A 27,070-nucleotide genomic window follows, 5' to 3' on the forward strand; every position below is an offset into this window, starting at 1 on the left:
GTGCACTGAGCAGATTCCTGACATGTTTGTCTCATTTACTCGCCCTCACCAAGGGTGGCTATGGCCGCTTCAGAGGCAGGGAAGCGGAGAGGAGTCAGAGCCCGCCGCCTGGCCCCTGGCGCCCCCGGGCTGGGCTGGGCTGGGCCCGTAGAGGCACAGGAACAGGACCGCCCCCTTCTCCATTCTGGCCCTTTCTTCTCCTGGCAAGAGCTTCCTGAGGCTTCCTCCCTGGGCTCAACGTCCTCGTTCCTTCATCTGCTCCCGTGGGACACGGTTTCTACTTCTTCCTCTTCCCCGTGGCCTCTCCAGGGGCCACACCATCTGCTCGATCTACTTTTGCCTTTGAAACGTCTCTCAGAGGAGTGACTGATAAGGCTGAGGTCCCTGGGAACTGGCTTGAGGCTCCCCTGCCCAGGGACCCTCTCCCGGGCTGTCTATGAACCAGGCTGGCTGGGGCCACCCGTCCGCCAGACCTTCCCAGGGGCGGAGGTCCTGCCCACTGTGTCCCCCGCTGAGCTAGGTTTCCAGCTGCCCAATTTTGTCCTGGAGGAGGCAGCATAGGCAGGAAAGAAAGAGAAGGAAAATGCTGGGAGAGGGGGTGGGAGGCGGTTGGGGGGTACAGAGCAGTAAGGGGAACCATGCAAATCTGTAGAAAGATTGGAGGGTCAGGTGGAGGGGAAGAGCTGAGGCAGCCCCCCAGTCACTGGGGTCAGGCCTCTCTTCGGGGAGGCCCCTGTGCTCCATCCCCGCTCCAGACACCATGGTGGGGGGAGGAGGGAGCTTCAGGGAGCTCTTTCCAACCCAAAGCAAATGTGGCCAGTTTCTTTCTGTGAGCCCCGGGGGAAGCAGATGCAAGGCAAATGGGCAGCTTTTCCTGACCCCTGTGTCCTTGTCCCCTCTCCTCCACGTCCTTTGCATAAACCTGTCATGGTCTCTGCCACCCTGGCCAACGATGGCCATGCAGGTGTGAACGTGGGGACTTGGACCCGGACTGGGCCATGAGGGCTTCAGTCGTGCTGGGCCCTGGCCACCTCGGAGTGTGTGCACCCCGAATGAGAGTGCCAGTGGTGCAGGGTCCCCGAGCACCTGTCCTCAGGGCGGCCAGCACCCCAGCCTCACCCACTTGCCCCTCTGTATGCACCCATGTCTGGGGCTTTCAGCAGAATCTCAGAGGGGCATGCTAAGAAGCCCTGAGTCCATTTTACAGGGAGGGAGACTGTAGCCCAAAGAGTGGCAGTGACTTGCCTAGGGGTAGTTGGGCAGAGCGGGGCCGGAAGCCAAGACTCCTGACTCTCTGTCCAGTGCTCCTTCCTCAGACTTTGGCCTTCAGAGAGATCATCCCTGTCAAGGGGGCCCCTTATTCCCTTCTCACTGGAGCCCCTCTGGTGCCACCACCCCCTGCAGCCCCCACCAGGGTCTCGGATTTCTCCAGTCCACATATTCGCTGTGTGGCTTTGGATAAGTTACTGTCCCTCTCTGAACCTCATCCTCCTTATCTGCCAAGTGGAGACATAACAGTAGCACATTGGAAGCATGACGGAGATGGGAAGGGCTCTACTCAGTGCTCGGCCCATCGTAAGCCTGCAGAACATGTTAGCAAAGGAGGTGACTGTGCGCATCGCCACCACTGTCCTCCCAGGCCATGTGGCACAGACCCTGCCTCCCCTGCAGAACCCATATCCCTGTGTGTCCTCGCTCTGTCCCTTGGACCCTACCCAGCCCTGCCACATGGCGGGCTCCCCAGTGTTGGCCGGGTGAATGGCCTGCACCCAGGAATGCTTTCTTTCTCTACCATCTCCTTACCCACCCCATCCCCCGGCCTGGCTGATTTTGCTGGAAGTCTCCAGAATGTTCCAGAGTCTTTCAGCAACCAGCATCTTGGTTGTCCCTCCTCAGAACTGCCGTGTGTAGTCATTGTGCCCTGGAATGACTGATCCTTCTCCAGCGCCAGCCTGGGTCTAAATCCTATTTGCTGTGTGACTCTCGGCAAGTTCATTAAACTTTCAGCCTCAGTTTCCTTGTTTGTTGGTTTGTTTTAAGATTTTATTTATTTATTTGAGAGAGAAAGAGAGCATGTGTAGGGAGAGGGGCAGAGGGAGAGAGAGAAGCCGACTCCCCACTGAGCAGGGAACTTGACATGAGGCTCCATCCTGGGACCCTGGGATTGTGACCTGAGCCAAAGGCAGAGGCTGAACCCACTGAGCCATCCAGGCGCGCCTCAGTTGCCTTGTTTTTATTTTTATTTATTTTTTATTTTTTAAAGATCTTATTTATTTATTTGAGAGAGAGAGAGAGAGAATGAGTGAGAGAGAGCATGAGAGGAGAGAGGTCAGCGGGAGAAGCAGACTCCCTGCTGAGCAGGGAACCTGATACGGGACCCAAACCCAGGACTCCAGGATCATGACCCAAGCCGAAGGCAGTCACTTAACCAACTGAGCCACCCAGGTGCCCCAGTTTCCTTGTTTTTAAAGTGTGATTAAATAATGGCTGCTTCGCAGACTATTTGAGAGAATTAAATGGTATAATGTACATAAAGTGCTTGATGCGATGCCCGGCCTATACCACACCCTGGAAATGTGCTCTTTTTTTACCCTCCCCACGGCCCAAGTGTCCGGCTGGCAGGTGACTGGTCTTGGAGGCTCCAGCAGGCCATCCTGGGAACAGCCTCTGGGGACCCCATTCCCAGGAGGCCACTGTGGTTTGGGGCAGGCTGCACACGCAGGGTCACAGAGGATGGCCGGGCTGGGGCCAGGCTGGGGAGGCCTCCAGCGCCAAGGCCAGGAGCCCAGCCGTGATCGTGCAGGCAATGGGGAGTCCAGGAGGTGGTAGGGTGAGGAGGGGTAGAGCTGTGTTCCGAACTGTCAGCGTGGGGTGACAGAAGTCTAGAGAGGAGGTGAGGTGGGTCTGTGGCAAGAGGGGGAGGGGTCTGGAGAGAACCCCGTGGGTGAGGGGACAGAGGATGAAATCAGGCTGGGGCTTTTGACTTGCTGACGGCGGGGTGGTGGGGGGGAATGGAGGATAAGGGCAATCCAAAGAGGGCTTCCCCTTGTACAGATGAGGAAACTGAGGTCCGTAGAGTTGAGAGCCAGGCCCAGAACCCACCCCTCCAGAGAGCCAGGCACGGCTCTTCCTTTTGTGTTATGGGCTGGGTCTCCCCTCCTGAGCACTGGTTGACATCGGCCCAGAGAGGGGCAGGGACAGGCCCAAGATCACGCAGCAAATCTGCACGTTTCCACAGCACCAGGAGGCTTTCCCGGTCATTCTATATGTCTGTGGGATGACTCCACCCCAGGAGGGGTCCGGGTGGGGAGGGGTGCTCCCCCTGAAGTTGCCAAAGATACCCCGTACCTTACAGGGAAGCTTCGTGAAGCTTTGGGCTCTTCCCGCAAGGTACGGCGTCCGTGGCGCCCGCCCCCGCGCTAACCCCATGGCAGTTCCTTCCTTTACGGGAAAGGAGAATGTTGGTCTTTGGTCGATTTACCTTCCTCTGGGGTCTGCTCTGCACCCCTCGGTTCCCACGTGCCACCCATCCCACCAGGCTGGAATTATTATCCCCATTTCAGGAGGGGAGAGAACAGAGGCTCAGAGAGGTTAGTACCACCCGGGAGCGCACAGCAAACAGCTGAAGTTCAGTCCAGGTTGGCTGGAGTCATGTCTCAAGCTGCCTCGAGTGTGGACATAGCCATCGGTGGGAACCTGTCAGCCACGTAAGGCTGTGAGCCGTGCCCCATGATGAAGCCCTTGAAGCAAGAGCCGGGCTTGGCTGGAGTGGGACAGGGCAAGACGGTGGGGTTTTGGGTCAGTCTTTGGTGTCTTGAAGCCTCCTCATAGCCCTGGACCCTAGGGGCCCTGATGGGACCTGTCTGCTTTGAGCCCCTGGGTGTCCCCAGGCTCCTGCTGGGTCACGCATCGTCTGGGCTGGCAAGGACCAACACGGCATTACATGGACAGGGTCTCTGATTCAAATGGGTGCCTGGTTTGCTGGAACCATCCCCCTTCCATCCCACTTGGGATAGTCACCTTGGACTTTGGAAATGTTCAGCTTTCCTTTTTGACAGTACCCTGCCTCTTGGGGCTGGGTGCCAAGAGGGTGCCCCATCGGGGCTCACTCAGCAGAGCTGACTGACTGATTGTTGGGCTGGCAGAGGGAAGCTGCCCACCCCCCATTCTCTTTGCTGCTGCTCTGTTTTTTTTCTCAAAGGAAGTAACTTCACGATGTAATATATCGTGGAGATGGAGAGCCAGGCCCTAGAATCTAACTGTGGGATTTGAATCCCGGCTTTGCTGGTTGTGCAACCCAGGGTGGGTTTCTTAACTTCTCTGTGCCTCAGTTTCCTCATCTGTGAAATGGGATCGATAATGGTCCTGGTTATCATGAGCATTGAACGAGATGGTGAATGGCAACCACGCAGCGCAACGCCAGGTTCTTATTGACAACGGCTGTTACTTCTGGAACACTTGCTATGCGTCAGATGCCATATACGAATTACCACATGCCAGCCTCCACTTGATCAGGGTCTGAAGCTTGGGATCCTTTTGTCAGCCTACTCTGTCTCCTGGGTGAGTATTTGTGTCCCTGACTCCCAAATGTTGGAAATGTTAGGGGCACGAGACCAGTCTTCAACAAGTGGCAGGCTAGGGAGTGTCCAAGTTAGCAGGATGTGCTTTCTCTACTTCCAGGTGGGGTTCTCCCAGACCACCCAGGTCCCACCATGTCCTGGGAGGCGGTCATCCTAGTTCCAGCCTCCTCCTTTTCCTCCCTGAGTTCTTAAACCTCTCTACTTGTCCCAGGTGCTTTCCCCGCCCCAAGGGCCAAGGCAGGGCGGTCACTATGTAAATGTCTGTGCAAATCCCCTGGTGTCAAGCTGCCAGCTCTCTGATGAGGCAGGGCCACCTCCGGGGACCCCCACTTCCCAGCCATGGGACCCCGGGCTGGGGCGGTCTGCTCCCTGTTCATCCTGCTGCGGGTCCTGGCTGTGCCGGCTGAGAACTCAGACTTCTACCTGGCTGGGGATTACCTCCTGGGTGGTCTCTTCTCCCTCCATGCCAACATGAAGGGCATCGTCCACCTCAACTTCCTGCAGGTGCCCCAGTGCAAGGAGTGAGTCTCCCATGTGAGGCTGGACGTGGCGATGGGGATGGGGTGGGAAGCCTGAGCTGGTTCCGTGGTCCTTGGGGGACCAGGCCATGACCAAGGGCTCAAAATACTCCTCCTCATTCATTGCCAATCCCTCGTCCTGGATCACCCCCACTGGCCCACAGGGGGAACCCACACAGTTCACTTTACCAAGATCTTCGGCAATTGAGTCCTGAAACACAGAGAACTGGATGTCCCAGCGTCATGTCTCTTAGTAAAGACTTAGAGGATACTTGAGCCTGGGGGCGGGGGGTTGTAGAGAAATTGCAAACCACCCCCACCTACTTTGGCAAAGGAGTCTGTGTCAAGGCCCAGTCTAGAAACCAACGGGTATGCCTTTGGAAGGCAGGAATGTGGTTTTTCTGTAGCAGGTTCTCAGGCTGGAGGGGAAGGTTCGCATTTCCCTAGGACTGCAGTTAGGCAGTGGTGGTGGTGGGCGAGGGGTGTTTCCAGGACTGCAAGGGATTTCCCTCACTCACCCTTCTCCTGTGAGCCCCATGGGGTGGCGGCATCGCTCAAGATTAGGTGGGCCGCCTTCATGCAAGCGTGAGATTATGAATTAGTGACCTGGTGCAGAGAAGGCGAAGGGAATCTGAGAGAAAGGGATAAAGGAAAGAGTGTGCAAAGGACGATAAAGGGCTGACTCTAAGAAATGCACCCTGTACATGATGGTGGGGGAGGTTATGTGCTGGTTTGAGAATGGGAGGGTGATGGTGCCAGGGATGGTACTGGGCACATTCTTGAACGTTCCGATGCCTGTGAAACTGGTGGGGAGTCCAGTGAAGTGACGGTGGTGAGGGTGGTGATGTTGATGATGTTGGTAGCAGTAATACTGGTGGTAATGCAAATGGCGAAGAGTATGGTGATGATGGTGGTGAAGATGGTGGTAATGATGGTGACGAAGATGATGATGGTGGTAGTGGTGGCAATGGTGGTGATGGTGGTGAAGATGGTGGTAATGATGGTGACAAAGATGATGATGGTGATAACAGTGGGGGTGATGGTGATGAAGATGATAATAATGATGGTGGTGGTGATGGTGGTGATGCAGATGATGGTAACGATGGTGGTGGTGATGGCGGTGATGCACTTGATGATAATGATGTTGGTGAAGATGATGATGGTGATGATGGTGATGAAGATGATGGTGCTGGCAGTGATGGTGGTATTCGTAGTGGTGGTCACAGACACATGGTTTTAGTGATGGCAGAGGTGATGATATTGTTCCTAGGAATAGTAGGTATGACGGTGACTCTAGTGATGACAGAGATTGTAGTGGGTAATGGTGATCACATTGGTGGGTATTGGTAGAATGGTGGTAGAGATCATAGGGAAGGCCATAGTGGTGACAATGGTAGTGACTGATGATAGCCACAATGATCACAGTGTCAGAGGTGGTCATAGGGATGACGGTGATTCTAGAGATTTGGTATGGTATGGGGACCGGGATGTGATAAAAATGCCAGAATCTTCTGGAGCGGCTCCTTCTTGGACAGCTCCTGGGTTTTCCTATGGGAGGCAGAGGGGACAAGCTGGCTCTCACATCCCTTTCCCTTCTCACTCTGCACGTGCTTCCCACCCCACCCCATGTGCCCCCCCCCCAGGTATGAAATGAAGGTGCTGGGCTACAACCTGCTGCAGGCCATGCGCTTTGCGTCAGAGGAGATCAACAATCAGAGCGGCCTGCTACCAGGCGTGCTGCTGGGCTACGAGGTGGACGTCTGCTACATCTCCAACAACATCCAGCCCATGCTCTACTTCTTGGCTCGGGAAGATTATTCCTTGCCCATCCAGGAGGACTACAGCCACTATGTGCCCCGCGTGGTGGCCGTCATCGGCCCCGACAACTCCAAGTCCACCACAGTCGTGGCCCACTTCCTCTCCCTCTTCCTCCTTCCCCAGGTGAGGCCCCTGGCTCCCGGGGGAAGGAGGCGGGGAGGGCACGGAGATGTGATTGTCCAGAGGGCTCACTTCCCCCCATAGTCATGAGGGTAGGAGGAGGCGGGAAGCAGGGCTGGGATGTCAACCCCAACCCTGGGAATGCAGCCCGGCTGGTTGGTTAAGAGCTCAGGTTGTGCACCTTGGCTCTGAGTCTTGGCTACTGTGAGGTCTTGAGCAAACCTCTTAATCCTTCTGAGTCTCAGCTTCCCCAGTTGTACAATAGGATGATAAGAGTTAAGATTTTCATCCCAGGATTATCTGAAGGTTAAAGGGTCTAACCTCTCTGGAGTCTGTGGGGTATGGTGGCTCGTTGATGATGCAATGGTCATTATGTAACGTACTTTGTGCAAAAATGAAGACTCAGAAAGTGCTATTATCCCATATGGTTGCCTAGCATAGGGTCTGCCACACAGTAGGTCCTCAAAAAAGGGCCATTCATATTGGTATTATTACTGTGTCATTGTCCTCATGATTGAAAATGCTGCGACCAGCATTGGCCTGAAATTTTCATGCATTAAGGAACAGCTAGCATAAGAAGATAGCTCACACTAGGTAGATAGTTACAAATACTATCATTTTTGCCATCATTTTTATTATGTAAACTCCAAGGGTCTAACACGTAGTAGGTGCTTAGTAAGTGTTAGTATACTTACGTGAGGCATCTAGTTCAGGATGTAACTCATTCTTTCATTCATTTGACCAATATTTACTGAGCACCTCCTGTGTTAGGTACTGTTGTGGGGCTGGGGATACAGCAGGGGACAAAACCTAAGAGCCCATCTCCTGGGGGAGAGACAGGCCATGTCAGTAACCACATGATAAGGCTGCTGGAAAGTGGGGAGGGCAGTGCACAGAAGCAAAAGGCAAGCAGGGTGAGGAAGGCTGGACAGGTCCGTGGGCAGGTAGAACGGGTAGAGGGGGACTGCAGTTTCCAGCAGGGTGGTCAGGCGGGTCTCGGTGACCATTGGACAAGGACCCGAGGGAGGTGAAGGGGTGAGGGAGCTATGTGGGTGTCTGGAAGAGCCCTCCGGGATGAGGAGACAGAGAATGGAGAGGCCGGTTGGTGCCTGGTGCGTTCACAGGACCTGTGAGCAGAACTGGGACCCCGGGGAGAGTAGGAGGAGATGAGGTCAGAGAGGTGAGAGCTGGGGTCCGTGATGGAGCCCCTTGGGGACCAGTAAGGACTCTGGCTGTCCCTGAGTGACTTTTGGAGCTGTTGAAGAGTTTTGAGCGGAGGAGTGAGGGGACTGACACCTGTGTGCTGGGTCCCCTAGCTGCCATGGTCATCAGAGACCGCAGGGGGAAGGATGGGGGCGATGCTGTGGGGACCCAGGTCGGGCGACGGTAGCCTGGGGAGCCCCTCACTCACGCTGGTGGCGGTCCCGTCTGGCAGATCACCTACAGCGCCATCAGTGACGAGCTGCGCGACAAGAACCACTTTCCCTCCTTGCTGCGCACGGTGCCGGGCACGGACCACCAGATCGAGGCCATGGTGCAGCTCATGCTTTACTTCCGCTGGAACTGGATCATCCTGCTGGTGAGCAGCGACGACTACGGCCGCTACAACCGCCAGCTGCTCAACCATCGCCTGGCCACCCGCGACATCTGTGTCGCCTTCCAGGAGACGCTGCCCACGCCGCAGCCCAACCAGGAGGTGACGCAGTGGGAGTGCCAGCGCCTGGAGGCCATCGTGGACAAGATACAGCAGAGCTCGGCGCGCATCGTGGGCCTGTTCTCGCCCGACCTGGCCCTGCACAACTTCTTCCGCGAGGTGCTCCGCCAGAACTTCACGGGCGCTGTGTGGATCGCTTCCGAGTCCTGGGCCATCGACCCCGTCCTGCACAACCTGACCGAGCTGCGCAACACGGGCACCTTCCTGGGCATCACCACCCAGAGCGTGCCCATCCCGGGCTTCAGTGAGTTCCGCACGCGCCCCCCGCCCCCAGGCTGGGCCACCTGCACCCAACCGGACCAGCCTGGGGGCCACCTGCAACCAGGAGTGCGACACCTGCCAGGACACCACTGTGTCCTTCAGCACCATCCTCACGCTCTCCGGGGAGCGCGTGGTCTATAGCGTGTACTCGGCTGTCTACGCCGTGGCCCATGCTCTACACAGTCTCCTCCGCTGCACTCAGACCACCTGCTCCAAGAGGGTGGTCTACCCCTGGGAGGTGAGGCCCTGCCCGTGGGTAGTCAGGGGCCTCCACCCTGGGGCAGGTATGGAGTGGTTGCCATGGAAACCGCTGGTGCCTGTGCTCCGCGCTAACCTTCCCGTCTCTTGCTGCGTTCTGGGCAAATCGGTGGGAGAGGCTGTGGGACCACACCCTGCCTCCAGACACACAGAACCGGACAGAAGTCCTTGATGGTAACAAAACTCCTTTTTTATTTATTTATTTTTATTTTTTTTTAAAGATTTTATTTATTTATTTGACAGAGAGAGATCACAAGTAGACGGAGAGGCAGGCAGAGAGAGAGAGAGAGAGGGAAGCAGGCTTCTTGCTGAGCAGAGAGCCCGATGTGGGACTCGATCCCAGGACCCTGAGATCATGACCTGAGCCGAAGGCAGCGGCTTAACCCACTGAGCCACCCAGGCGCCCCCAAAACTCCTTTTTTAAATTTATGTAATCATTGCCGTCCAAGATGGCTTGTGCTGGGAGGAGATTTGGGTGAAATTCCCTGGAAGGAAGCCTGGGAGGCCATAGGCGTCGCAGGTCCCCTGCCGTCGTCTCTCTCTCCCGCCGAGCTGGAGACCCTGGGGGTGGACTGGTGTATTCTCTCTGCTCTCCGAGGCCCTGCTTCAGGGTTATGTATCTTCTCTGGTCCCAGGTTTGTGTTGTCCGGATTCAGACTTGAGTTTCAATTTGTGTTTTTCTGATTTGCGTGCGCGCATGCGTGCGCCCGCACATACCCCCCCACCCCCAAACCAGGAAGCCTTCATGGGGCTAGAAGGTTTTCCTGAGGCTCTGTCGGAGTAGAGGGGATTTACTTCAGAGATACTCACTTCATACCTTGCTTTCCAGCATCTCTCTGCTCGAAGGGTTCCTTGGCTTTTTCATAGTTTGGCGTTCAAGCTCCCCCAAACTTTGCCTATATTCTGTCTTTATTCTCCCCTTCCTCCCTTTTTCTGGATCCCCCATCCCCAAATATCTGTTCACTTCCTTCACAGAGCAACTTAGTTAATTCTGTAAAAAATCCCCCCTTCTCTTAACCTCTTTATTTGTATCCCTCTACCCCATAGTCTCAGAGCCCAGCCTTGCAACCCTAAGTGCTTGATTTTTTTTTAAAAAAAATGCAGTTATTCTTTAAAAGGAGTTCTAGGGGCTCCTGGGTGGCTCAGTCGGTTAGGTGTCTGCCTTCAGCTCAGGTCATGACCTCAGGGTCCTGGGATCGAGTTCCCATCAGGCTCCCCACTCGGGGGGAGGCCTGCTTCTCCCTCTCCCACTCCCCATGCTTATGTTCCCTCTTTCACTGTGTCTTTCTCTGTCAAATGAATAAATAAAATCTTAAAAAAAAAAAGAAATTCTAGTACCAGCCAGCGAAATACTACATTTTATTATACGCGCTGCTATGTTAATAATATACATAATTATCAAGTATCACGTGCTTTACCATTTTTTGAGCCTCAGTAGGCACCAAGGGCCTGGTATACATCGCCCTAACTCGTGGCCATCCCAGGAGGTTGGTAATCTACAGAGAGGAAGACTGAGGCAGGGAGTCAAGGTGACCCACTGGGGATGGTTTCAGTGTAAGCGGCAGACCACGGCTTTGAACGCTGGTCAGCCCTTTGGCCCCTGCCCCCCATGGTTTGCCCACCGCACTCTTCAGGTCTCCCAGCATGAGTGCCAAGAGCTGTGATGAAGGACCAGTCGACTTCTTTCCTCCCCTACCGGTGGAGCAGGGAGCCCAGCGCAGCCTGTGTGAATGTCACTCAGGCCTTTCACGGGCATGGACAGTGTCACCGTGGGAATTGGGAAATGATGCCCTTTGTGCGGACACATTAGACCTTGATGCCGTACAGGGGGTGTGGCTTGGTAGGAGTGTGAGCTGGGCTCCAGCTTTCCCTCCGCTTTGCCTTAATGGACCCTCTTGTACCAGACCCTCCACTATGGCTGGGAGAGCCACCCTATTGATTTTTGTCATAACACTTACCCTACATTGTTTCTATTGTGTTTATTTACTTGTGTTCTTGTTTATTGGCTACTCCCTACCCTGCCTCCTTCCTCCCCTCACATGTAGGCCCGAGAGAGCAGGGACCTTTCAGTCCTGCTCAATGTGGTCTCCCCAGCTGCTGGAACTGGGTCTGGCTCAGAGCTGACTCTAGGTGAGTATTTACTGAAGGAACAAGTGAATGAGCACTTACTGTGTGCTCACTAACCCCTTTTTGTCAGTCGCCGTCTATCCCCAGACACGCTGTGAGTAGACACAGTGAGTCGATGATGGCTCTCCCACAGATAGGTTCAAAGAAGTGATGATCACCTCGCTAGGGAGCGATGGGGTGGGTAGGGTGGAGAGTGGGGGTGGCAATGCACAAGGGTGGGGACGGGGCCTGGGGGCTGGAGGGGAGGGCAGCCCTGGGGCGGGCTTGGGGGGGGTGAGGCAAAGGGAGAGGCCTTGGGTGATGGGGAGACTTGGGGATGGAGCTGGGGGGACGCACTGCCTGTGGCGTTGGGGAGTGGGGGTGTGCTCAGGGCAGGCTGGGGAAATCCTGGCTGGTGAATGGGGGGGGCTTTGGCAGTCCTAGGGAAAAGGTTCAGAAGTTTATGGAATCACAGAGGGTGGGACTTGCACATACTTCTCAGACTCTTCAGGTCTAAATCGTTTTGTTTTATAAAAAGCCCACCTGCCTGCCTTCCTTCCTTCCTTCCTTCCCTCCCTCCCTCCCTTCCTTCCTTCCTTTTAAAAAGATTTTATTTATTTATTTGTTGGGGAGAGAGGGAGAGAGAGAGCAGAAGCAGGGGGAGAGGCAGGCAGAAGAAGCATCAGCAAGGAGCCTGATTCAAGACTCCATCTCAGGACCCTGGGGTCATGAGCTGAGCCCAAGGCAGATGCTTAACCAACTGAACCACCCAGACATCCCAGTGATTATCCTTTGCAACCCCTTACCTTGGAGCCCTGGAATCCCAGGTTGATCAGCCAGGCCTGGCCAGGTCAGTGTGGGGATATGACCTGGACACCAGAACCTTGGGTCTCCACTATTCTGACTCCGGTTCAAAGAGTCAGGACCACTTGGGAGGAGCCTCCCTCCTCTCTACTCCCAAAACCATTGCCCTCAGTCCTAGCAACGTGAGCAAATTCCAGAGAAGCTTCCAGAGCCAGGACCTCACTCCCCACGCAGGGTGGGGAGAAGGCTAGGGCTTCGAAGTCCTTGGCTATCTGTCGGTCCCAGAGGGGAGGTGAGCTCCGGACCCCTGAGATGTAGCCCAATAGACTCTCTTATTTATGGAGGGAAAATCTAGGAGCCAGACTGATGGAGTATCTAAGCTGGAAGTTCTTTTGGGGTCAGCCCAGAGAGGTTCAGTGACTTGCCCAAAGTCACAGAGCAAATTGAGGAAAGAACTCAGATTGGAATTCAGGCCCCAGGATGCCCAATTCAAAGCATGTTTCAGTTTGTACCAGCTTCTGCCTACTCAGAGTGATGGGGGACGGTATGGAGAGAGATTGGAGAGTGGCCTCAAATGGTGGGGGAGGCAGGAAGCACCCAGGGGACAGGGACAGGTGCTGCTGACCCTTGTGCGTAAGAGAAGCAGCAGGCTCTGGGGCCCAGATATTGGGTTCCCGAGGGTTGTCCGAGGTGACTTCCAGGGAGAAGGGATATTATCAACACCTGGACGGGAGGTGAGTACTTACTAGTTTTTTGTTTGTTTGTTTTTAAGATTTTATTTATTTATTTGATAGACAGAGAGATCACAAGTAGGCAGAGAGGCAGGCAGAGAGAGAGGGGGAAGCAGGCTCCCTGCTGAGCGGAGAGCCCGATTCGGGGTTTGATCCCAGGACTCCGAGATCATGACCTGAGCTGAAGGCAGAGGCTTAACCCACTGAGCCACCCAGGTGCCCCTAGTATTTACTAGTTTTCAGGCACTGTGCTAAGTTCCCAACACAGGTAAACTCACTGATGGCTTCAGAGCCCAGGAGACATGGTTTGTGTTGTCCTACTGTGCTGAAGAGGAAACCGGGGCTCATGAGGGTTAAGCGGCAGGTCCAAGGCCTCAAGCTGGTGGCAGAGCTGGTGTCTAAACCCTGAGGTATCTGAGACTAGAGCCAGCACTCTCAGCCACTGCCCCCCATGGCCACCTGCACAGTCCTATAGCCCCTTTGTGCAGCTGTGGAAATCAAGGTTAGTGGGGTGGGAGAACTTCCCCCAGGTCTGGCCCGGGCTCTGATGCCAGCCTCCCTTCGTTTCCCTTTGGCCCCTTTAGCTACTTCAGGAAATCTGGAAGGTCAACTTCACCCTCCTGGGCCACGAAATCTTTTTTGACAAGCAAGGGGACCTGTTCATGAGCCTGGAGGTCATCCAATGGCAATGGGACCTGAGCCAGAACCCGTTCCTGAGCATTGCCTCCTATTACCCCGCACTGCGGCAGCTGAAGATGGGCCACAACGTCTCCTGGCACACCGCCAACAACACGGTCAGCTCTTGGAAGGCTGTGGGGGTGCCGAGGCCTGGGGCTGGGTGCCGGCTCGGGCTGGGGTGGCCGGGGCCCTTTGGACCGGAGATCTGTTATCAATAGCCAGTGGGGGCTCTATATGTATGGGGAGTGTCTGGGCCTCGCTCCTCCCAGTGACCAAGCACTGGGGACATCTAGGGCTTTCTGGCTTCTCTGGACCCAGGGGCTCAGGAGCTGTGCCAAGTGAACGTTTGCTGGCCACGCATGTGCTAAGGATGTCAATTCTCGTATCAACCAATGCTCACGCTTTTGGTGCGGTCGCCGGACCCTCCGCTGTGCCTACCATCTGTCATTTGAAAGCTCCTTTGTTTTACCCTCTTAGACAAGCTGTCAGGATGGTGGTGGTGTGGGGAGGGACAGAGACTGGGTCTCCGGTGGGAGGGGATATAAAAGCTTGAGGGGCCTTCATTGGCATCCTCCCCACCCCCACACACTCTCCACCCTGTTTCTGTGATGTTGGGTGCTGCTGGTTCCTGCACTTCGTGCGGATTTTGATGCAGTCAGTTGGGTTGGTGTCTCTATTAATTTATGAGTCTGCAGTCCCAAGAGATCACAGTCAGGGCGCGGGGGGCAGGGCTGAAACAACAGAGATGTACTCTCTCCCAGTTCTGGGGGCTGGCAGCTCAGCTCAAGGTGTCGGGAGAGTTGGTTTCTTCTAGGGCGTGAGGAAGAATGTTCTGGGCCTCTCTCTCCCACCTCCTAGTGATTGGTTGGCCATTGCCAGCTTTCCTTGGCTGGGGTTGTCTCCCCCGACCTCTGCCATCACCTCCATATGGCCTTCTCCTTGTGGGTGTGTCTGTCTCCCAATGTCCCTTTTTATAAAGACTTTGGTTGTTTTGGAGTAGGGGCCCACCTGACTCTGCTAGGACCTCATCTTGACTAATTATATCTGCAATGATCTTATTTCCAAATAAGGTCACATTTGAATTTTGAGTGGAGGCAATTCAACAAATAACAGTGTCTTCGCCTGGGTTTCTCCTGGAAAGCAGAGCCTGAGGCAAGGGTTTATGCACAGACAGTTTGTTCCAAGATATGCTCCATGGGAACAGGAATAGGTGATGGGGGAGAGTTCATTAGGGACACAGGGAACATCAGTAGAAGAGAATGTTCTCAGGCTGTGCTGTGAGCTGAGTCTTACCAGGACCTTCTGAACCACCACTTTAGAATTGTCCCCAAGAGAGGGAAGAGGATGGGATGGATCCATGGGTCTGTACCACCCCACCCCCATCTGCCGTGGTCAAGGGTTACCCCATGGGGTGTTAACTCCCTTGTGCTTCTGAGTCACACATGCATGAGTGCCCAGCAGTTTCCCATGAGCATCTCACACCCCAGCCCCAGGGCAGAGAGCGAAAGAGACTGAGTGCTGCTTAGGTGAGATGCCGACAGGCAGCTGCCACACGATGCTGTCGCTGTGGCTGTGGCAGGACTAAAAGGAGGTTTGAGAAGATGTGAGGGAGGCCACAGGGATGTCTGCTCCTTGCTGTGCTCACCGTGATGCTGTCCTTCCCCCATCCCGGTGGGAGGGCAGCAGCCAGCCCAGTCCCTCCAGTGGGAACTGAGCGGACCCCCCACAGCCCCTGCTTGCTATAGCAGTGTCCCAGGTGGAGGCCCTATTTCTTGTGTCTCCCTCTGTCACCTGTCCTGGAGTCCCTCACCCTCAGCCACTTGGCTGCTGGGGTGATCCAGACACTGGTCCCCAGGTGTCTGAGCTCGTGGTAGCCTTGAGCTTGCTGGCCTGTCGATGTGGCAGGTGTGCAGCAGCTGTGAGGACTGGGCCACCATGGCCAATCTCCCGGATTTCAGACCGAGTCCCTCCTGCCTCCTTGAGGTCCAGCCACCTAGCTGCTCACGCTCATTGAAGTCGGTTACCTCTTCCTTCCTCGGCCGTCTTGCTCACTGGCATCAGGCTCCTGAAATGACCGAGGAGGGATCAGACAGCCTCCTTTGTCTGCTGGTGGAAACAGTCCCTCTTTGGAGACCAGAACCTGTGTTCTAGCAGAGTCCAGGCTTCTGGGGATGAGACTCACCAGCCCCACAGGGAGCCCCTGAGAACCATGGGGAGTGTGGCCAATCCTTCTGCCCCATGGTTGCTGGACCTCTGTATTCTAGCTGTTGGGGCCACAGTGCTACATACCAGCCTCCCACTCAGTGCTTATATGTTATCCTAAAGGGCAGCGGCCCCACCCTCAAGGGGTTGTCCCCAAGCTGGACCTCACCTGAACCCTTAGTGCACCATCCCATCATCTCATTAGGCTGGGTACTTCTGGGTGACGTGGTGTATGTTGTGATCAGTGGATCCAGGGGTCACATGCCCACGTCACACCCCCTTTGCCATACAAGGGGTCTCTTTCTGAGGTGAGGTTCTGAGGGGACCCAGGACTGTGACCTATTTGGTCTGTCCAGCCTTGGATCATGGCACTGTCCTGTGGATCGGGGAGGTGAGTTCTTGCATGGATGCATCAGAGCTCCCTCCAGGGAAGAAGACACCCAACATGGTAGATGTGCCAGGGTCTGCGTAGATTGGAAGCAATCCAGAGCTCAGCATGGGCTTTGGGCTGGAGGTTAGGTGCTCAGCCGTGGCCGTATCTACGCCAACCATGGAGAGAGGGGTCCACATTGCGGAGCTCACGCCACAGCCTCCATCCCCAACATCATGAGTACTCTGTTCATAGCCCATTGTGCGAGCCCCGGGGGGCCAAGGGCAGAGGCCAGCTGACCTGTGCTGGAGGTCCATCCTTTCCATCTGGTTTTTATCACTCCCTGCGTTCTTGGATTGGCATTCACACAAGACACAAAGGTCGTGATCATGGATTTGAGGAACATACTTGTTCCCCCTGGGCTTGCTTTGGCCTGATCCCAAGTGCTTTTCGTTGCATGGGGACTTGTCCCTCTTCCTGCCCAACCCCATGACTCCGTGCATCTGAGGGTCCCCTGAGGTCCTGAGGCCACGTGCTCGTTTTCCAAGGAGGCCCAGCAGGCTACAGGAGGTGATTTGCAGGCCGCGTGATGCCCTGTTTCGGAAGGCACGTTATAGCACGTTGTAGCCGCATTGCGCAACATTCTTACTGGGGCTGCCCAGCTTGTCCCCTGCAGGTGGCACTGGCGTCAGCACATCTGCCTGACCATAGGGCCTGAGTGGCAAGGAGAGCTTGTCCTGCAGCCAGGCCCTCCTTCAGAGGCTCTTTCTAGGCTTGTCATTCTTTACCTTGGAACCAGAAGCCTTCTGAGTCGTGGCAAAGTGTGGGTTGGAACAGGATTTCCAAGAGCAATTTATGCTGTCCCCCATGTCTGGAGGTTCCTCAAGTGCCCCACTTCTTTAAGGGGAGGAGATGTGAGATGTAATGACTCACCCTTTAACATAGAGAGGATGTCCTGGAATTTCGCAGACCACAGGACTCCTAAAAGCATCACCGGTGTGGCAGGCCCCCTTTGAATCTTTGAAGGGTTTGTCATATACCTTTATCCTGAAGGATTCACGTCCTAGAGGGGCATAAAGGACAGTTGCTACTTCGTACTCATGAGATCCAATGAGTACGATGCTGTTGGTAGAGCAGACCAGCGTGATGTTCTGCAGAAAGCCAGAGTGATCGAGTTCCATGTAGACCAAACTTTGACAGAGAGAAGCATACATAAACTTAGCTCTGCTGTGAGGTAGTAAACGCTAGTGATCTGAGACCTTTCTTCTGCTTTTAGTAGGCATTTAGAGCTCTATCTATCCCTCTAAGTGCTATGTTCACTGTGTTCTATTAGCTTTGGTGTGTGTTTGTGTGTGTGTGTATATATATATATATATATATATATATATATATATATATATATTTTAAGATTTTATTTATTTATTTGACAGACAGAGATCACAAGTAGGCAGAGAGGCAGGCAGAGAGGTGTGGGGGGGGGAGCAGGCTCTCTGCTGAGCAGAGAGCCCCATGTGGGGCTCGATCCCAGGACCCTGGGATCATGACCTGAGCCGAAGACAGAGGCTTGAACCCACTGAGCCACCCAGGCACCCCTTCGCTTTGGCATATATTAATTTAAAAGAATTTAAATTATGGTAAGAAAAAAACCCTATAACATAACATTCACCTTCTTGTCTAGTTTCTTCCAAAGTTTTTTTTTTTTAATTGCAGCAAGATATACATAAATAGTTTACATCTTCACCGTCTTGAAGGGCACAGTTTGGTGGTATTGGGTACATTCACATTCTGGTGGTAGGACCACCAGCCTTTACCTCCAGACCTCATCATTTACAGAATGAACACTTTATACCTGTTAAACACCAAGCCCCCATTCCCGCCTCTCCCCAGCCTTGGAAACCACCTGTCTGCTTTGCGTTTCTGTGAATTTGACTAAGAACCTCCTGTAAATGGAATCACATGGTATTTGTCTTTTTGTGACCTGCTTATGTCACTCAGCATCATGTCCTCAAGGTTCATCCATTTTGTAGAGTGTGTCAGAATTCCCTTCCTTTTTAGACCAAATAATCCATTCAATCAATGGATTATGATTATATGATTATGAATAATCACAATCCAATAAAAAATACCACATTTTGCTTCTCCGTTCATCCATCAATGGGCACACTCGGGGTGCTCCTACCTTTAAGCTATTGTGAATAATGCCGCTGTCAGCATGGGTGTGCAAATATCTCTTTGAGACCCTGCTTTCAATTCTTTTGAGTATGACCCGGAAGTGGAAACTGGATCATGTGTTAATTCTCTTCTTAATTCTTGAGGGGCCGCCATATTGTTTTCCACAATGGCCGCACCATTTCACATTCCCAGCCGTGGACAAGAGGTTCTGGTTCCTCCATGTCCTCGCCAAGACCGCTTGTGTTCTGTTTTTTTTTGTTTGTTTGTTTGTTTTCTTTTGGTTTTTTGCTTTTTCCAAAGTAGCCATCCTAATGGGTGTGAGGCATCTCTCACTGTGGTTTTGATTTGCATTTCTCTACTGGTTAACAACTGAGCATCTTTTCATGTGCTCATTCGTCATTTCTATCTCTTCTTTGGCGGGATTCCTATTCAAGTTCTTTGTCCATTTTTTAATTGAGATATTACGTTCTAGGAGTTGTCTCCATATTCTGGATATTAATCCCTTGTCAAACATATGATTTGCAAGTGTTGTCTCCCATTCTGTGGGTTGCCTTTTTATTCTCTTGGTAGTGTCATTTGATGGACAGAAGTTTTAAATTTTCACGAAATCCTATCCAGGACATCACTGCCAGATCCAGCTTCATGAAACTTGTTCCCTATGTTTTCTTCTCACTGTTTCTGTGGTTTTACATCTACCACTGAAGTCACGGATCCATTTTGAGGTAATCGTATATGGTGTTCGGTCCAACTTTATTCTTTCGTACGTGGATATCCAGTTTTCCCAGCACCGTTCATTGGAAAAACCATCTTTCCCCCACTGAATGGTCTTAGAACCCCTGTCAAAAATTGCTTGACCCTACGGGTGAGGGTTCGTGTCAGGACTCTGTTCTATTTTATCGGTCTGTATGTTTGTCCTTCTGTCCACACCACACTGCTTTGATTACTATAGTATCGTAGTAGGTGTTGAAATCAGGAAACATGAGTCCTCTAGCTTTGTTCTTTCTCAGGAAGTGCTTTGGGTCTTCAGGGTCCCTTGAGATCCCATCTGAATTTCAGGATGGGTTTTTCTATTCCTGCAAAAATAGAGAAATAAATAAATAAAGGAAGAGAGAAAGAAAGAAAGAAAGAAAGAAAGAAAGTCAGTCACTGGGGTTCTGATAGGGAGTGTGTTCAATCTGCAGATTGCTTTCGGTGGTATTGACATGTTCATCGTGTTAAGTCTTCCAAGGCATAAACGTGGAATGTCTTCCCCTTTACTTGGGTCTTCATCTCTTTCAGAAGTGTTTTGACCCCTTCTCCTCTGTTCTGCGGCTGCCTATTTAGCTAGAACCACCAACGTTTCTCTCCCGGGCTATTGGGATGGTATCCTACCTGTGCCCTCGCTTCCACTCTCGTCCCTCACAGTTTAAGGTCAACATGGAACCCAGGACAGTCCTGTGGAAAGGAAGTTGGGTCCTGCCTCTCCTCTGCGTGGAATGCTATCATAGTTTCTCACTTCACTCAGAGTAAAAGCCCCAGTATTGATGCCACCTCTTTGAATCGATCTGTCCTGTCCTTCATGTTCATTGTTCTCAACTTCCGTGGGGCTTCCTGCTCAGCGACCATGCCATGTGTCCCCTGCCACGGGGCCTTTGCATATGCTGTTCCCTTGGCCTGCACAGACCTCTTTGTGGGTTGGTCCCTCACAGCCTTTGGGTTTCTGCTCCAGGGTCAGCTGCTCAGTGAGGCCAGCCCTGCCCTCACCCTTCAAATGTGCACTCAGCCCCTCTATCACTTTCCATCCCCACTGCACGGCTCTACTTGCCTGCCCGGTATTGATCACCAGCTGTCAAGTTACGCATTTCTATGTATATGGTGTCTTTTCTGCATGAAAGTATTTATTCCTTAAGAACAGAGACTTGGCCTCATTGGTTTCACTGCTGTATTCCCAGCGCCTGGCATCGGTATGAGCTCAGTACCTTTTTGAATGAGTGAATGAATGAATGAGCAAATGGCAGGTTGAGAGTCCACAGTTGAGAGTAGGATGAAGTTGGTCACTTAGGGAATAGTGAAGAGATGGGTTTGGAAGGTGGTGGTGGGGACCAATAGTGGTGAGGGGGTGGTAAGCCATAGTTCTGGATAAGGCACACATGTGTGTTGGGGTGCACGTGTGTGGTCCCGTGGGTGGCAGAGATGACTGCTGATAGGCTGCAGGGGATCAGATGTTTCATTTTGGCTGATGGAGAGTTCCTGAGGTTCTTCCAGGGAGGAGCTTCAGGCAGGAGAACAAGACATTTGGAGATGTCATCTGATGGCCATGAGCAGGAGGGACAACAAGGGAGGAGCAGGAAGGCAGGTGACCTGTCAGAGGCAAGAAGGGAGGGGCACTGGGGCTAAGTGGTCCTACTGTGGCTCCCTGTGTCTGGGCCTTGGCCCTTCACACACGTGTTCTTGTAACACCCTTCTATTTGTGCAACAGAATGATTTTTGTCCCACCTGGATCTAAATAGGCTGCCCCTCTCCAGGAGCCATCGTTGCCTCCCACTGCCCCTTCATTCTTAGTGTGTCCCACATGAGACTTCAAGATGTGGCTCTCCCACACTATACTCTTCTTCTGGGGCCTGCTGACTCCCTTCTATTCCCCTGCCCTTATTGTCCCCTCTGCTTGTAATTCATTCCTGTGTTCCATAAACCATCAGTGGGGGCTCCTCTGTTCTCTAGAAGTAGGGAACATCTCTGTTCTCTGTTCATCTGAAAACCCTGCCCCTCCACAAAGGCCATGTTCATGCTACTCTTAGATGCACATGGCAGAAGCTGATGGAAGCAGGGACTGAAGCTGTTGCGTCCCATCATTGAAAACTCCAGGGGTAGACCGTGCGGATTTCAGGCACGGCTGGATTCAGGGTCTCTCTCCAGATCTCAGTTCCTTCCTTGAGAGTGCTCCCCCTCCGTGGAGATAGGCGGCTGTCAGCAGCCACAGAGTCACATCCTATCTGCCCGGCAACCTCAGGAAGTCTCCGTCTCAACAGTGGGGTGCTATTAGAAGGCGGCTTAGGCATCAGGCAGGCCAAACTAAGAGGGTCCCTGCAAAGGTCCAGTTCTAATGGCAGTTCCTCCTCCTTCCCCATCCCAGACAGGACCCAGGCTTCCCTCCCTTCAGCATCCTGCTAGTTGGGCTCAGGATCTCTTGTCTTCCTCCCTCCAGATCCCAGTGTCCATGTGTTCCAAGGACTGCCAGCCTGGGCAAAGGATGAAGCCCATAGGCATCCATCCCTACTGCTTCAAGTGTCTTGACTGCCTTCCTGGCACCTTCCTCAATCGAACTGCTGGTAGGACTTGCAGACCCACACCCCTGCCCCACCCTGTCCTGCCCTGCCCTGGGCTCTCAGGGCCTTTCATCTTTGGCAGGGTTTCTGGAGTCTCACCCAGGGACCGCGTCTGATTCCAGGGTATCTCCTTACGAGCTAGTGTAGAGAAAAACCCTCAGTGCATACTGTTAGGGAGGGTGGGAGAAGGAACAACCCTCAACCAGGCAAGGCTGTCACTGATCCCCACTCCACACACATGTAGCCAACCGAGGGCCCAGGGGTGTCAGACCAGAGAATGTCCACCGGATGAATGAATGAATGAATGAATGTCTCTGTCCATAGAAGAAATGTTTCCGGCAGGTAGGGATAGGATCTGATTTATCTCTCTGACTTCCCTGTGCCTAGCGTCGTTCAGAGCATATAATGTGGGCTCAGTGAATATTTATTAAGTGACATCCTTATTAGACAAATTAATAGCTCCCCCTATAGACCATAAAGTCCAGGAAGGTGGGGACAATGTCTTCTCTCTGTCTGTATTAGTGTTGAGCACTGTTCACAGTTGGGGCTCCAATTACTTTGTTCATGACTTCCCTGATTGAGTGGATATAGACATCGACCAGAGGACTTATCATGTACCTAGTGAACCCAGGGCACAGAGTAGGTGCTCAACCAAAGTTTGCTGGATGATTTCACAGGCTTTTCCTCTCCTAGTTGACCTAGCCTGAAGACAGGAGGCTAGGTTTTACCCACGTCTGTGGCCTCCTACCTCAGACGCTCATCACCGTGGAGGGTGCTCGAGAAAGCACTGGTTGAATGAATTCTTTGCCCAAGTACAAATGTCTATCCCACCATAGGGTAAGGTCCTGGAAGGAAGGAATTGCAATTGTTAGGATCAGAATCAAGGGAATCTCGGTTCACATCTTGCCTCTGTAACTTACCGGCTGTAACTTACTGTAACTTACAGCTTTTGTGGCTGCCTGGATGAGCCTCAGGTTCCTCATCTGTGGAATGGGCTTGCAGTGAGGAGTGGATGGGCTAGTGGATATAAGGGATGCAGAGAGGGGTGGTTAGGACTGTAGGCATTGCCCTTTGCTTGCCCACCCCCAGCCCTCATCCCTGAGGCCTGGCCTGGTGCAGTGCAGAGGACGTGGTTGTCAGCAAGGTGGGTGTGGCTGAAGGAAGCTTCCCTGAGCTTTTGCAGATGAATATGACTGCCAGTCCTGCCCAAGTTACGAGTGGTCCCATAGGAATGACACGTCCTGCTTCAAGCGGCGGCTGGCCTTCCTCGAATGGCATGAGGCTTCCACCATCATCGTGGCCATGCTGTCCTTCCTGGGCTTCCTCAGCACCCTGGCCATCGTGGTGGTCTTCTGGAGATACCTGCACACGCCCATGGTTCGCTCCGCCGGGGGCCCCATGTGCTTCCTGATGCTGGTGCCACTGCTGCTGGCCTACGCCATGGTCCCCACGTATGTAGGGCAGCCCACGTTCTTCACGTGCCTCTGCCGCCAGACCTTCTTCACCCTCTGCTTCACCATCTGCCTCTCCTGCATCACCGTGTGCTCGTTTCAGATTGTCTGCATTTTCAAGATGGCCTGGCGCCTCCCGCGCGCCTACGGCTACTGGGTGCGCTACCATGGGCCCTATGTCTTCGTGGCCTTCGTGGTCCTTCACGGCACTCAAGGTGGTCATCATGGTGGGCAACGTGCTGGCCATGAGCGCCAACCCTACCGCCCGCCCTGACCCTGATGACCCCAAGATCATGGTTTTATCCTGCAACTACCGCAAGGCGCTGCTGTTCAACACCAACCTGGACCTGCTCCTGTCCGTGGCCGGCTTCAGCTTCGCCTACATGGGCAAGGAGCTGCCCACCAACTACAACGAGGCCAAGTTCATCACTTTCTGCATGACCTTCTACTTCACCTCCTCCGTCTCCCTCTGCACCTTCATGTCTGTCTACGAGGGGGTCTTGGTCACCATCCTGGACCTCTTGTTCACCGTGCTCGACCTTCTGGGCATCAGCTTGGGCTACTTTGGTCCCAAATGCTACATGGTCCTCTTCTACCCGGAACGCAACACACAAGTCTATTTCAGCAGCATGATTCAGGGTTACACCATGGGGAAGGACTAGCTCCAACTGTGGGCTGCCCAGGAGGCCGGAGGCCTCAGCCCGGGAGATGGAGCCTGGGTGTGGGGGCCTTGCTTATTCAACTCCGGCTGGGAACAGGGACACCGTCTCTAACAGTCACCCCAGCTGGGAACAGGGACACCGTCTCTAACAGTCACCCCAGCTGGGAACAGGGACACCGTCTCTAACAGTCACCCCAGCTGGGAACAGGGACACCGTCTCTAACAGTCACCCCAGCTGGGAACAGGGACACCGTCTCTAACAGTCACCCCTTCACCGTGCTTTGATTTGACCTCCTCCCCCCAGGTTCTCTGCATCCTGGCCACATTTACCCGCTTTCCCTATAGCTCTTCCCCATTCTAGGAAAACCACCCAGGGTGACCTGTTGGTCCCCAAGGCAGAGATAGATTTAGGCAGCTGACAGTCGCCATCTGGTGGTCACAGTTGGCATCTGCGGGTTCAGGCTCCTTCCCCTTCAGTCCTGTTCGCATAGTGAGGGAAGGACACACTGGAGAGGGCTGGGCTGAGGCTGGTGTGGGGGGATGTCTTCCCCGATATGGGGAGGGGCAGTCACTAGCTGCCCACATGTCTGTGCCTCACCCCCCAGACTCCCTCAGAGTTCGGAACCCAGCTTCTCTGAGTAACGGCTGGACATTGGGGCTGCTTCATAAATGTGTGGGAATAAAACGCATTTGGGTGAAGTGAATGAGTTTCCCTCTTGTTTCCAGAGGTCCTCCAAGAAAGATTTCCTTCAGTTTCTATCCCAGCATTGCTGCTTCCGAGCTGTGTCCTTTGGGCCCCTGATTTATTCTTTCCTCCACTTCCCAGTCTCTATCATAGGGACAATAGTTGCTTCATGGGGACATTGAGGAATCAGAGAGAATGGGTGTGGGGTGCATACAGTAGGTACTCAATAAATGCCAACCACTGCAAATCCACATGTCCCTTGAACGATCAGGGTCAAAAGAAGGCTGTGTTTCCTTTTTATACCCAGATGTTCATGGAACACACTCTAGTCTATGGTACCAGCCTCTGTTGGAAACTAGCTTGGCTCCCAGCGAATTCTGGGTATTGTCTGGTGGGTGCTTGGGTCTCATGTGTGCTCCGGAGCCAGGGTGGGCCATGGCACTGCCACCTCGGCACTACCGAAGCTTGGAGAAGGTGCCGTCCTGGGTGTGGCTGTGCCTATGCCCATCACCCTCAACGGCAGGAGGAGCCCTGACTTTTCTGCCTCCCAGGCTCCCCGGGGAGCCAGAATGTCAGGGCTGAGGCTTCTAAGCTGCTGCTCAGAGAGGCTGAGTAACCGGCTCAGGGGCGGCCAGCCAGAAGCTGGGAGCCGGAGTGTCAGAGCCTCAGGCTTCCTGAAGACTTGGTGACTGGGGTGACCTTATGACTGTCTCAGAACTCCCCTGGGTGCAGTTTCTGGACTGACCCCACATCATCCCTGGCAGGAGCAACTTCTGGAAGCTCATTTGCAGCCGGGAGGGCAGGACCATCTGCTTCTTGTCCTGAATTTACCTCTCTCATGCTTCAAGGAGGTGGGTGGTGGGATCCTGGTTTGAACCCCCTGGAGTTTGGGGGAACCGCCTTCACGTTGTGGGGCTGCTTCTCCATCACGGTGGGGACAGTCCCCGTTTTTCTCACCAGAGCTGGCCTGTAGCAGGGGCTCCATGAATATTGACAGAGCAGCTAAATCACTCCTCTCCCTGCCCTTCTCCTCCTCCACTGCTCCCTCCAGCCACGGCATCGTAAATTCCATGCGTCTCTCGTGGCCTTGGGTGCCAGACCCTGAGCGGCTCTGAGAAATACAGAACAAACACTCGTGCTCATCATCGATGAGGACAGCAGTGAACGTCAATTACCCTCCCTGCGGGCTTTGCTACATCATTCTCTTTCCTCACCAAACTCCATCCGTCCCGTACTGTTCGAGTCCTTGTTTTATAGATGGGGAGAGAAGGGCCCTCCAAGAGGTCACGTAACTTCCCCAGCCCCTCACAGCCCGTCCCCAGAGCCATGGCCGTCTGTGGAGTAAGACCCAGACACCCTGCTTGGGGAGTTGGTGCAGGGGAGGGGGGCTGTAATCACATTTGGGGGGGACGCAGTGTCTCAACTAGGCGTTATGGTGTGCTGGGGAGCCTCCGATTTTAGGGAGACGGCTGGTGGATGCGGTGCCCAGGGAAGACTCTGGGGGAAGCTGGCATCTGGAAAGAGCAGTGAAGGGCAGAGAAGTGCCCGGAAGGCAGGGAGTCTGAGTGTGGGGAAAGCTCGTGGAGACAGCGGGGCAAAGGTGGGGTGCCAGGAGGCTGGGGGCTGAGGGTGGCTGGTGTGAGAACCAGGCTTGGAAAGCTAACTGTGGTTAGATGTTGGGGACCCTGACCGGGCATCCGACCTTGTCTTCCTGGTGCCCACCGCCAGCATCTGTGCACACAGGACGATGTCCTGGGACCCCGAGAGGCTGTTCCTGACTATCATTCACCTCTGTCCTCTTCCCACAGTCCTGAACTCTGGCCTGGCTTCCCGGCTAGAGACTGCGGGGGAAGCCCCCCAGGATGGGCCGTGGTGTGTGCCCATCCCTCCTCCGTCCCCTGCTCCTGGGTCCCAGGAGGAGAACTCACCCAGCCCCAAGCTTGCAGCGAGCCGCTCTGCCGTCTGCTCCTGGATGTGTCTATGTCCCGTCCCCCTTGCCCTCGGGACCAGATTGTCAGGCTCAGGGACTTTTAAGCTCTTAATTCGCTTTTCTTATGTGCTTCTGATGCCTTGGTTTAAAAAATTTTTTTAAAGAGATAATGACCTCCTTTTCCTGGTTCTGCCTTGTGGACCGCCCTTAGAGAGAGAATCCTGGAATCCCGCCGACCTCAGAGAACTGCTCCATGCCTCGTTCTACAGCTGCCCTGAGCTGAGCTCCTCATCCTCCTTGTTCCCCTCCAGTGACGGGAGGCTCACAGAGGACAACACCAGCTGCTCGAAAATTTCGTTAGATTGAATCAAACCCGCCTCTTTGGGATTTCTATTTATGGACCTTAGTTTCATCTTTGACCACAAATTCAATCTCATTCCTCTTTCCCATGATGGTCTTTTGTACGTAGTGTCAACAAGAATGGTTGCCTCTCGAGGGTTGCCGGCCCTGTGACAGGTGCCTCACACTGCAGACTCTAGTCCCCGCGATGCCCCTGCTCGATGGGTATCTGGGACCATCCGCAGCCACATGCTGATGCGTCCTCCTCTCTCCCATCCTACCTGACCTCCCCTGTCCTCCCAAAAGAGATCTACATTGTTCTGGGGAAGCTGACTCTGTCCTGGCTCCTGGGAGTAGAGCGGATGCC

The 27,070-nt window shown here is 53.8% G+C and overlaps 1 protein-coding gene across 1 annotated transcript; it reads left to right on the forward strand.

Moving 5' to 3' along the window:
• Nucleotides 1-4,919: 4,919 nt before the first annotated feature.
• Nucleotides 4,920-23,954, forward strand: TAS1R2 (taste 1 receptor member 2). The gene is given in 8 exon segments (XM_047723554.1): nt 4,920-5,101; nt 6,742-7,039; nt 8,472-9,011; nt 9,013-9,249; nt 13,495-13,704; nt 21,517-21,640; nt 22,821-23,284; nt 23,286-23,954. Coding segments are annotated over 8 exon segments (2,520 nt in total). The 3' UTR covers nt 23,751-23,954.
• Nucleotides 23,955-27,070: the final 3,116 nt, after the last annotated feature.

Source organism: Lutra lutra, chromosome 4 (assembly GCF_902655055.1).
Source record: "Lutra lutra chromosome 4, mLutLut1.2, whole genome shotgun sequence".
In the NCBI taxonomy this organism is placed as follows: Eukaryota; Metazoa; Chordata; class Mammalia; order Carnivora; family Mustelidae; genus Lutra; species Lutra lutra.